The sequence below is a fragment of the Syngnathus floridae genome, chromosome 9 (genome assembly GCF_059516105.1).
Source record: "Syngnathus floridae isolate MCC-2025c chromosome 9, RoL_Sflo_1.0, whole genome shotgun sequence".
Taxonomy (NCBI): domain Eukaryota; kingdom Metazoa; phylum Chordata; class Actinopteri; order Syngnathiformes; family Syngnathidae; genus Syngnathus; species Syngnathus floridae.
Genome location: NC_142421.1, coordinates 1,528,029 through 1,541,018, shown reverse-complemented (window position 1 = coordinate 1,541,018; position 12,990 = coordinate 1,528,029). Strand labels below are relative to the sequence as shown.

Here is a 12,990-nt window from a genome sequence, read left to right as displayed (position 1 = left end):
ATAAATGTTCTGCGGGAGGACAGGGAAGTTTTTTATATCACAACAATCTGGGATAGATTTGTATTTCTGACCAAAAATGACTCAGTCAATCCGTTCGCCTCGCATTGCAGTGACACAGCGTGCCAGAAAGCATTCACAAATCAAATGACGACGATGAAATAACTTGTCGGCCCGTATTATCGTGACAGCGAAACCTGCGCCGTCTGTTTCAAGTGGCTTAATCAGTGAAATCGAAGTGACAGACTAAAAGGTTGTTTTAGGCTCGCTGGCATTTTTGGTGACCTCACTCTTTTCAGTCCCAAAGCCGCTCGAAACCTTAAAAGACCTACGAGATCCTCAAACTGTGGCTGCCTTTTCCATTTTTTAAATTTTTTTTTTGTACCGCAATGCTTGTTAGTTCGACATAATCGGCCTTTAAGTCCGCCCGGTACGAGCTGACCCGCAAAATAAGTCCCCCTGTTTATGTTTGATTCAGCTGACGTTGTCACGTGCTTGAATGGCGAGTAAATCCCGACATGTGCAATAATGTCCGTCTTCTCTACAAAGGGGCGAATCCAAACAAGGCTTTCACGCAGCTCGCTGCAATGAATAATCCAAATGGCACATAATGTGGGCTATGCTGATAGTCTGACAACAGTTTGTGCTCACACGTCACAGCTTAGTGTCTCCCAATTGCATATTGATGTCAGGGCAGCTGACAATAAATCAGTGGAGTCAGCAAGCGAGTGCAAAAACAGTTTAGACAATGGCCCGATGGAGCTTAGCGTAATTGACAGATGAGTCCGGCTCTTTCCGCCACAGTAGCTTTGGAGCACAGAGGACACCTGGGAATGATTGTTTACCCTTTGGAGTCTTTTCGGAGGACATTTGATGTACATTGCAGTGTAAACAATCACCGCCGCTTGCTACTTTGACCGCTTATCGGTGATTCCTCGGTATGGATTGCGCGACTCTGATCACGCGTGACTGAAAAGTTCAATGATGAAGTACTTCTGTTAAGCCATGCAGAATGTTCTGTCGGGCCACACTGGTAATTTGTTGGAGCCATTAAGGCATGAGTGTGTGTGTGTGTGTGTGTTTTGACTGATTACAGTGTGTGATTGGTTACTATGGCAGTATAATGAACAAACTTGAAACTATTACATCACACACAGATTAGGATGTATGATGCTATAACCACTGAGAGACGTTTCCCAAGTATTACTGTTTATTATCATTATCCAATCTGAAACATGAGCCATTTGGAATGTGAGTAAACATCCTTAGTAATAGACAATAATTATTAGCGCGACTCATAGCAGTCGCTCCTTTTTAGCATGACGAGTAGTCCAGCGTCTGGCTGCATATTAGCGGCTATTCATCAGATTGAAGGGTCGAGAGCCACCGCACGCAGACAGGCTCCGCCTGCTCGCCGAGCCATTTGTTTTGGGCTAACGACACAGAAGAAACCTGCTGGACCCGACATCCATCCTGCTGGAAGCAAAAATATCCAAAAGCATCTGGCGGCTAAGCCCTGTTGTAAATTACCATGATGGACTCCCACCATTGGAAACCACGAAGCTCGGCTGGAAAGCGTAGAGCGTGTCTCAGTTTTCCCTGACAACAAATCATTGTGGAAAATGAAAAATAGCGTGGCCGCTTTGGAAATACTGGAATTTCAAAGCTGCTTCTAGAAATAAGACCTTCCCACTTGAGCTGATTTATGTTCTGCTTCTCTTCTGAGAATGACCAATGCAACTGGGAAGTAGACCAAAGTCCAAAGCTTTTTCCCAAGCGCTCATGAGAGCTCATGTCCTTGTCTATCACGCTGACACATTCGGAGCGGAGGCCAGCACGTTACTTCAAACGCACATCTGTTTGCGCTTGAGCGCCGGCCGGGTGAGTCAGCTCGACTTTGTATCGTCGTAAATAGCGAAGGTTTGTCTGCAACGGTCACGGACGATAAAGATTTACGAGGCGTATTTGCCTGCTGCTGAGAAAACGCTTCAAAGTTGGTCATCATCATATTTCACAGCTGGTGGAAGAGGGAGGAAAACATATGACGGTTGAGCTTCGAGCTCATTGTTCACGATGCTTTATACGGAGACGGCAGACGTCGCAAGTCCGCCAAGTCGGTTTTGTCAGACACTCCGGCAGCACAGACAGCCACTTTGCCACTTCTGACATCCTACAACGGCCTGCCGCTCGCTTCATCCTCTTTATGCTGGTTCGCGGGATGGCAGCGTGGAGTCGTCGCAAGTCAGCCACGTTGACTGCGTGTTGGTCGCTCAATCACAAATAACAATTTATGAGACAATTCCTCAAGATTGCAAGTCAGCCCTTTTCAGGTTGCGGCCTGTATCTAACATCCTATGACACAGTGGCTATTCCTCCTGAATCAGGTCACACACTGCAAATGGGAGTCAGCTTGGTTGTGTTGGTCAAGCAGTCACTAAATTGTTGTCTCTGACTTTCATCAGCTGTGGGACGCCATTGAGCACAAACTACGTCATGGCCTGACATCCCACTCTTAGTGCTTGCCACACACTTATGTGGGACGGCTTTCCAATCCTAGACCAATCACAAGTCTCTAATCTTTTTTTTATTGTTTGTTCTACGGTTGAGTATCATTATTCCGCTGTGACCCTGCAAGCTTCTCTCTGTGACATCAAACAGCAAGGTAGAAAGAAAAGGAAAAAAAAGAGACAGGCATGTCCTAGAAGCGCACACAAACGGAATTATTCAAAAACTGCCACCCGGTAATGGAGCGCTAACGACAATTGATGGAAGGCGGCTTCTCTCCGAGAGCTGCCACATCAAGAGTTCAGCAGTTAAAGCTGTCACGGAAGTCGAGGCGGTTACACTTGCATTTTAATACATGCAAAGGCAGGAGATGCAGGAGCGTCTTCCATCCAGGGTGACAAAAAAGGACAAAGACAGCCTCCAGAAGTCAGAGCTCATTACTCTGCAAGCGGACAGTGCAATAACGGATTGCTGGCCCAGCTCGCCTTGCCCCTATCCCTTCCCCATCCCACCTCATCCAACTTTCCAGTCATCCATCTCCATAGGCTCGGCTTTAATGGCCAGTCGTGTTGGCGGGCCAATGGGCTCATGGGAGAAAGAATATCATCTTACCGAGATAAAGGAAACAGAGCCTGCTTTCATCATCATTGTGATGAGCTGTGATTTGCAGCAGGAGATGCACTGCATCATCATTGAATGGATGCATTTGAGTGACGGAGCTGCAATGATGAAAAACATATTGCTGTACATCTGCATATATGCTGTGTATTCAATCCACATCTGTTGAAATACGAACGCATATTGTGTGTCTGACAATATGGGACTTCACAGTCTTAACTGGTTTCAACCAATCAATCAATCAGAGGACGCAAAGAACCAAGAAAAAGGTCACAACGGCACAATGGCCTAGCTTAAGTCACCAACTCGAACAAAATCAAATCTATCCAACGCTGTACATTGTGAATGGATAATTGTTCCAAATGTTTTACTGATACGAAGATTTAAGATTGAGAGGAAAATAAGAAATTTAGCCAAACCACTGACTGATTAATTAAGAGGCCTGTCATTTGGTCCATGTTAAAGGAATGAAGATCAGCCAGGACACTAAAATCAAAGTGATTTGTAGTCAAGAGAATACTGTATCATAAAATAAAATCCAAGCTATGATGCAAGCCATACTGATTATTCACAGTCACAATAAATCACTGCTGGCAACCTACGTATCGGTTTCAATAAATTAACTTCAAGGCCGCCCGTCAAAGTTGCTCGGCGTTTGGCTGAGTGCATTTGCGCAGAGAATCATGAAGTCATCAGTCAAAGCAACAACCTTTGCCTTCATAACGACAAGTTTCAACACTGGCTGTTTAGTCATCCATTAGTCATGCATCCCATCCAGATGTCTGGCGGCGGCGAAAGCAGCAGGTGTAGATCAGCGTGAGCCCAGCTGAGCTTTAAAAGGCAGCGCTTAGCACCCACAGCTCCGTCATCTGGCCTCTCCCCGGCCTCCACCAGCCTCTCGACAGCCCATTCCTCATCATTTACCCCTTTTTGGCAAGGCCCAGAGCCTTTCTAATGGGCTGCTCTGAATGCTTCCAGATGTTTGTTTATTTGTTGTGCTGCAACTATAAAACAGTTTACTTTCCAGTTTGGATCCGTTCCCATTGCTCCCATTTTTCAGGGTTGGTGTGGGAGTTGCGGCACACATCACCCCCTAACATGAAATGAATGCGGAAAACAAATGTGATGTGCCCCATGGGTGTCATCACCAAGTTGTTGTTTTTTTTGGTCTTATTATTAATTTTTTTTAAAGCTTTGAAGGCTGCTTTCCTCCTGGGATTTTAATAACAGTTGTGCACCATTTAAGATACATCCATACAAAGTAGCTGGAAGCTGGCCCAGAACAACAAGATTAAAGGGGCCCAGGGCTCATACTGTAAGGCGCATTTGAGGCATTCTTCCTTGTCTGTTTACTCGCCTTGTACAAAGATATCCCTTTCATTTACTGTTGTCACCGTTGAGAAATGGCCTACTCAAATTTAATCTGATACCTGTATGAAAGCAGCTACTCCTACCGCCAGCCACATTTATTTACATATATACAGAGGAAATGAAAGGCGTTTTATTAAAATATCCCCGGCGCACATGGATATATCAATCAAGTCTGAAAGGTCTGTTTCACTTGTTCGACTATAATTAGATCTGTGAAATAAACTTGTGAGTCATCCGTAGAAGGTGACAGGCTGACTAACAATAAGGGAGCTGCCATATTGTTTTGCACACAACACGTGGAAAAGCTACGGTTGAATTTACTCTACAGGAGGGGTGTCAAACTCCTTTTTATCACGGGCCACTTTGCAGTTATGGTTTCCCTCAGAGGGGTGTTATGACGGTGACACCGAATAAATGTTGAATTGTCGCCAATTGTTGCGTATACACAACAAAGTGATGGATTGCGAATTTTCATTGCTCAAAATACTGTATCAGTAACATAAGAATTCTTGCAAAATCTCAATGTTATTAGTATTCATTTCACATGCTAATTTGAAATTTTGGTAGCGAGTTTAGGCATGAACGTGGAACTTGACATGATTTGCTTTTGAGGGCCACATAAAATGGTATGCTGGGCCGGATCTGAGCCCCAAGCCTTTAGTTTGACAGCAGTGAACATTTTCCAATGTGTTGCTCCTGTGAAGCCCCAAGATGGAATTTTTGGGAGACGATCGGGCAAAGATAAGCAAAAATGGCAATCAAATGTGGATTAAAAACCTAAATCTTAATTGGTTATTGGATAACTTGACTGCAGTAAACAGATTGACACATGAAACTTTGGCTACCCTGCTAGCTGCCTACCAATGCTACTGTGGGAATCACACTGATCTACTGTAATCGCTGTCACAGGCACGCACCTATCCCCTAAAAAAAAAACTGAATTGCGCAACGTAAATCCAAGTCGACGACATGTAGCATCAGGCAAAGTAGTTTATACGTATATGGAGACACGCAGGCTGGGACTCACTTATGGAGTGTTAGATTTAGAGCGGACTTGACAATGGCGAGCAGTCCTAGGAGTCAGAGTCAAGGTGACAGTTGTGGAGGATCCTCGGGCCCCTCTGCCAGAGCACATAGTCCACTTTGCTCTGCGTCACGCCTTCAAGCAGACACCAAGGATCCCCCCCACCAACCTCCTCGGCGGCGTCTTTTGTCTACTTCCATCCGATTTTTAAGTCCTATCCCGACTGCTTCCCTCGTCTTTTCATCTCCCCTTAATCTTTTCCTCTTGTTCGGTGTCAGACTCACTCTGCCAAACACTTCCATATCTCCTTTTTAATCCTGCCTGTACATCTCCTCGCTGCCTTGTCTCCTCCAGTTTGACTCCTCAAGCCAGAAAAGATAGGAGCTTATTCTGGACTTGTGTCCTTGCTTTTTTCCATCCCTTTTTGTCCCAGGGGCGGTATGTCCTGCCAGTACTGCCATCCTCTGGGAGCTACAAGCAGCTGAAATTACCTCTGGCATACAGGTGACAGTGTGGAGTGGAGCGTGGGAAGGGGGGGTGCATACATAGTGAGGCGCTACCAAGACAATGCAACCTCACTCCATAGTAAAAAGCAAGTGGATCTGCTTCTTAAGGCGTCAAAACTTGCCATATTTGAAACCCACAGATGGCACACATTGTTTATTTTACAACTGCACAAACTGTGTCGCAGTGAAAATGACACAATCATCAGCATATGGTCTCATCCAAATTGTTTATATCCTAAATTGAACTCATGTAAACATCCCACTTGTTTGGGTTTAGCATCAGATAAAGGTTGAAGTCAAACAAATAACTTCGAAAGAAGAGCAATGGGCTCGGAAGCAGCCAGACAAAGCTGACTTGGGAGGGCGAAGATGAGGGCTGTTATCTAAGGCTGCAGTACCGCAAGAAAATATCTAAGGCTGCAGCGCCGCAAGGAAGAAAAAAAAAAAAAAAAAAAGACTAAACAAATGGAGACTGTCACCAGTGTTCAGATCTGAGACAGAATGGAAAATATTGCATCTGTCAGATGTCTTCACCTTTAAATGGACTCCTTAGCCAGGTCGGACTTGGACAAAGCACAGGACTTACGTCTGATGAGAGCTGCTCTACCAGTCAGGATCGGATGACACTCATCTGTCCTTGGCACTATAAATGGTTTGTGTGCAGGGACACTGGGCTTCTTTGTGTAGCCCACCGCTTGTCCTTCCTTTAATGTTGTTCTAGTCAAGTGCTTGTAAAGGAAAAAAGATCTTTGAAGTTGAAAATAGTCTGAAGAAAAGTTATGCACAAATTGTTTCCAAACACAAGGATGGTCGAGTACTTTGGGTCAATATGAGAAGTAATCAATGTCTTGTACTAACAAATCAAGGATGCTCACACGCTCCCACACGTACGCTCGGACAGGATTTAAAGAGGATTAATCCGATTTATTCCCACATCAGACTGAGAGATGAGATCGGAGAAAGAATTTGTTCATTTCACTGAAGTTCAATAGATTCCCACTCTCTGCTTTTGTTGCGGTCATGACTTCTATTTACATAATCCACAGGCCTGGATTTTGACCAATGCATATTTCATTCTGTTGCTATTAATGACATACCTGTGTGTAAAACAGGCTGCCATGAAAAGGTTATGACGTCAAAAAGGTCTTTTGTTTGGCCCTTACCTTTGTGGTTTGTAGCATCCCTGACTCCTCGGGGTAGAGGTGTGTAGGGCACAGAGCGGTTCTCAAATCCGGCTTCGTTTAACGGCTGCGAGAGAGGAGAAAAGCAATGCACTATTTTAATGAGAATGACTTTGACAGCTTTTGACATCATGTCAAATAGTTGAGAAGCCAGTCCTAGTTCAACATCATAACAAAACTTCAAGTAGGATTTATTCTGTTCAGATGCTCAAAGGGATTTTTATATCCTAATGTTGGACAGATACAAATTGTAACCATGCCTCAAAAATACAGTAGGTCGCAAAAGTCAAACAAAACATGGAGCTAATGCAGTCATCGTGTGGGAGTTCACGTTAGCCGTAAGCAAATCGGATTCTAAAGGAGCAACTCCATGTATGTTAAGCTTCTTTGTCATCTTTTTTTAAATTACGGTTATAATAATAATAATAATAATAATAATAATAGTAAATGATAATATCTGCCAATCTAGGGAGTATTTTCACTTTGCTTTTTTTTAGTTGATGAAATTGTTCCTGAAAACACTGAATCATTATAACTCTCAAAGTCTGAAAAGTGAATCAAATGTTATTTTGAGGAAAAACAACATAAAACAGCATTTAGAATCTTCCGAGTACGTAATGTCCCCAAAGCGGGTGAAGAGTTTGTTGTGTTTTTGTTCTTTGGTGCACTTTCAAGGTCCAAAACATCCTCCTTCCTTCCCGTAGCCTTTTAACTAGCGGAGGAGGTACTTCATCATGACATGGCCATATCTGATGCCTTTGCAGAAATAGTTTCCTTTCCTGCAGAAAGGAATTCACCGGGCCTTTAATCATAGCAAGAGACTCAACTGACAAATACATATTAGCGATGGTTTTGGTGCTGCTTTTTTTTTTATTGTTGTTCCTCTACATGGCCATGCATAACCTTGAGAAATGCAACGGCCCCGCTCTGCTAAATGGAACCATATTTATCATGGGCAAGAAGAGCACGTTGAATTGAAACAGATCAAAAAATGTGCTTTCAGATAGGATCTTTGAAAGGCATTAAGGTCGGGCCAGCATGTGTATCATATTACATCAACGTGGAGAAAAAGTGACTTTGCTCTACACACGCCGGTGGATTGATTTGGAAAGAAAGCGCCTGAAAATGGAAGCTCTGTTTTGACAGCGAACCTGCAACTTGGCACCTCCGCAGTGGCTCAAAATCTTAAAAGCATCAGTGTGGAACTATGGAATGACTAATAAATTAAAAAAATAAATAGGCAAAGTCAGAACATAATGTTCCCAGTGAGAACTAATACTTTAAGAAGGAGCGATTTTTGGATAGAAAGTAAAAAGGAACTTCCAACAATGAACAAGGTTTGTGACACGGATCATGTTAATCTTTTTTCATAATAATTGAGAAAAAAAAATAACTAATATTATTTCTAGAAAATTCTTTTTACATTTTCAAATGATCACATCTACCACATTCCCAGAAAATCACAATGTCCCATCGCTGGCATGCTATTTTTAAACAGTGGTCTACTCCTGTAGCCACCACGTTGGGGACCGCCTGCTTTAAACGCTGATTAAATCTTAACAAGATATGCTTGCTGGCTTGAAGCTCAAATGTTTTATTTGATTTCCGAGGCCAATTATTTTTCTCGACAACTTTGTCCCATCTCCACATTATACCACTAACGGGGCTCCACTTTGGGCTTTCCACTGTTCTGCCCCTCAGAGGCATCATGATTATATTCTCACCCCTTCTTTGCCTCATTTCCTGTCCCGCTTGAAAGATCACAAAGCTGCCTTTAATCCAGCTGCCTGTCATCTTCCTCGTTGCCACATTATTAGCAGTACCACACACACAAAACCTCCTGCAGGAGGTAAATTGAGCCTCATCTTCACCCCCCTCGACACTTTCACTCCCAAGGGACTGGAGTCACCTTGCTTTCAGGATGGCCACCTGCCCAGCCGGCGCTCCTTGCACGACACCGCCCGTTCCACTCGCGCTCGCTGATCAAAAGACCCAACCCCATTCAACAGCTTTACTCGTCACATCCCGTCCTATCTGCGATGATTCCACCCAACCCACAGTACATCAATCAGCGCCCCCCCCCATTCCCCTTGGACTGATCCTCCCCTCTCTGCTGGTTGCCTGCACTTAATATACTTCAGTCAATAATCCAGGACAGCAGCAATGCTCGGGCATGACAATGAGTTGCTTTCAAGTTGTTCAAGTAAAACTCTGATCCAATAAACACAATGTGTGTGTGTGTGCGCGCACATTTTTCTATACATTGAGCAGGAGTACCTAATTTTGAGAAGTCGTGCACCGCCGTGGTCACATCACTTTCTTCTCCAGTCGTACCTACACTGAACAGAGGGAGGTGCTGCTGTGTTGTGTATTTGACACACTCCTTTGCTCCCTCTCCCTCACCCACTCTCTTTCCCTCCCTCCCTCTCTCCGCTGTCCAGATTAGTCTGCTCATCAAGCTGAGCATTGTTTTAATTTGCCAGGCCCAGGGCATATGCTGAATGGTCGCGTCATTATTGTCTCCACGCGGTGTGAGTTATCACCACAGCACGTGACAAGGTGCTGCAAATTTACAGGCGAGGACTGTGTGTGTGTTCATAAAAGGCTGGATGGACAGAGAGGAGGAGGAAGAAGAAGGAATGGAAGCGCTGTTAGATGTCACCATGAAAGATGATGGCCCGCGCTGGATAATACATCATCACATCAGGGCTTGTCTTGTCGGCGCCTTTTCTGTGTTGTGATGGGAATAAATGCTGATAAAGCCCGAGGCAATAGTGATTATTACTTCCAATGTGTCACCATGAGGCAGGGCAGGGCAGGGCAGGGGAGGCTTTGGAGGCAAAGCAGATACATGGCAAACATACACAAACACCTTCGCTGATGGTGCACTTGGTCGCTTGGTTAGACTCTTTTCTAAAGTTTCCCTTTTTTTTGTTTTAAAGTTTTGCTTGGGTCATGATTAAAAGGCTAGGAAATGTTGAAATGCGTGATCAAGAATCAGGAACTCTGCAGAGGCCAAATAATCGCAATTGGATTTGCATCATATCGTATGACCTTTGCTGATAAGATACAAACGTTATTCACCAACAAATGAAAGAAATAAGTATAATAATATTTCAGTTGACTGCTCACAAAGTTTTGTCAATGTGATTAATCACATGGTAAACTGCAGGTTCAAGTTCAGTATCACATTAAACCATGATAAATTCAGGTTTTCACGGCATTTTTTAAACAACTGATTGGAGTGCTCTGCTTGATTGAATGCTTGCTGTCTAAAGAAGTCAACACGATGTCAACTCTGGGATGATGAGCTACTAATAGCGACATCATAACTAGCCCAGGAAGCATGATTGTGCCTAATCCCATCGTGATGTGTAAACAGGAGCTTAGAAGATTCAGAGAGAGGTTATCCATTTGCTTTCAACTTATTTGAAGTTAAGGCAGCGGATGCGCACCTCGGCTCATCCCGACAAATCCCACGTCGACCCGGGCTCACCTCGCCGCTGAAGACAGAGCGGCCATACAATCTAATTACAGCGGCGCTACAGAGGGAGAGAGAGGGGTGTAAACAGCAGGCTGTTTTATCTCCTTATACATCTGGACAAGTAGACAAAGTGCTAAAAGGAAATAAATGTGGCCTGACAGCCACATGAAAGGGTTCAGCCAGAGGCTTACTGCTACTTGGGGCACAGGAATGTTGTTGCTAAGCATCAGCCTGCAACCTATCAGAGTGCACGGAGGGCCTTGTCCTGCCTGGCAGAGCCCAGAGAGGGGGTGCAGGGGGCTGACATTGAGAGGAGGCTTGGGACTGGAGGAGATTTTTGTAGCTTAAAGCAATTGTTGCAAAAAAAAAAAACAAGCCTTCTGCTTTGTTTTCTCCTGACACCACTTGGGCTTTTTGTACTTGCAAAAGACATGCAGAAAAATGTCTTTTGATATGTTTTCTCTTTGGGTCTATATCAAACTACTTGTTTGGTGTCTTTTGCGCGAAACTCTTGTTTGGCGTCTCGTCTCTGTAAAGTGCTGCCGCCTTGTGATCGCGCCGTGGATCAGAGGGGATGCCACTCGTGAACTCATTGGAGTCAGCGTTTAATGTCGCCGCTTGGCTTTGATTTTTTTTCCATCATTTAAAGTTTGAGAGATCAGAAATAATAGAAGAACTTTTTTTAAAAAGAATAAACAATGGAAAAAGAGCATACGATCTCACTCTGTAGTCACAGTAATTCAATGAATAATACAAACCAGACTACAAGATACCTGCCGATTGAGCATACAGCTTTTCGAGATTAAATGATCGTGTGGTTAGGTACTTAATATTAACTTAATTAGTGTTGCATTTGTAGGTTGTTGGATGCATGATGGTGGATGGGTATAGACAATAAATGGACAAAGAGACAAATAATGGTGACGCTCCAATGAGAAAACAGCCACGCAGAAACAAGCTATGTCCAACTTCATAGGCTACACATATGGACACAGCTTCTGCTCTAGTGAGCTTAATTGCTACATACGTAGCTGGCTAGACAGACAGACATAAAATAGAATTAAATCATTGTAGTATAAGTAAAAAAATTACAGCAACAATAAACGTGATGCTGGCTCTAGCAGGATAAAAGTCTATGCCTGTGTATTTATGAATGATTAACTGTTCTACTCCAATGATGCTTTAGTGGTTAACAGTATCATATGATCAGTGATCATAGGAGCAACTGTTTTGATGTTTCACCCGAGGCACAAGCTACCGTCAATGACACTGGGAACAGCACGCATCCCCGCAAGTCAAAGGTTGAGTGCTGCTGGGCGTTAATCATCCATGGCCATGACTCACTGATGCTAACAAGGCACTGTTTTTCATCAAAGCAGAATTTTAAAAGTCATTCGACCTTTCTTTGTGGAGTCTTGCGGAATAAGCTCAGGTGATTTAAAGCGGAAATGTAGGGCCGCGTTACAGGTAAATAGCACAATTAGCTTGGGGCTATTTCTTGTTTTGGTCCGATTTGACCTTTTCTGTCAGTTCCGATGCGGCAGATTAACTTAACCTTCATTCTGAACTTGCTTATTTTAAAATCAACTACAATTAAAGCGCTGGAAAAAAAAAGTTTCAGACATGCTGTTTTTTGCATCATCACGATGTACAATTGTACTTCAATCGGGTCGGAATCAAAGCGCTTCTGATAATATTGTGCAATCAGAATTCTTATCTAAAGTAACACTAAGACCTAATACATGTGACTCCATGATCATTTGCGTCTTTATCTGAACTGAAAACAAAACATGTTGACAAAACAGAGGTTGAAAAATACCATCATCTCTATCAGATCATCACATGATGACAAACAGACCCAAAGTCATCTGACATAAAATTGGACTAAGATTTAAGTCACAACATTTTTAAACTTTTATTTACTTCGTTTTTTTTTTTTAAATCATAGATTCACCTAAAATATTGTATGCATCGTGTCTTGGGCTAAAACCAGAGACTTTTTTTTTTACTGTGTATTTGCAGTACTGCTAACCAAAAGCAGGTCTGTCAGACCCAACTTTAAATAGTCATTTAGAAAAATATTTTTGTGTATCTTTACTCCACAAATGCAGCAACTCAGGCATGTGACACATGATGAGGCTTTCTCTTCCGTTTAAGTTCTGCAGCTAACATCGGGCCTGTTTTCTGAAGTGTAGGCTGTTTAATAATTGAAGATTCCGGGAGCGGGCCTGTCACACAGGCTTGTCTCAGATATTTCCTTTGCAATTAGAACCTGGGGAGACATTTGAAGAGGGCCCGAAAAAA

General features: G+C 43.3%; 1 protein-coding gene across 1 annotated transcript in view; it reads right to left on the bottom strand.

The window, feature by feature from the left end:
- Window positions 1-12,990, bottom strand: part of lrmda (leucine rich melanocyte differentiation associated) — a 160,174-nt gene that overhangs the window by 11,053 nt on the left and 136,131 nt on the right. The window contains exon 6 of the mRNA XM_088384445.1: window positions 7,185-7,269. Coding sequence (XP_088240571.1) covers window positions 7,185-7,269 — 85 coding nt within the window. The remainder of the gene's footprint in view (window positions 1-7,184; window positions 7,270-12,990) is intronic.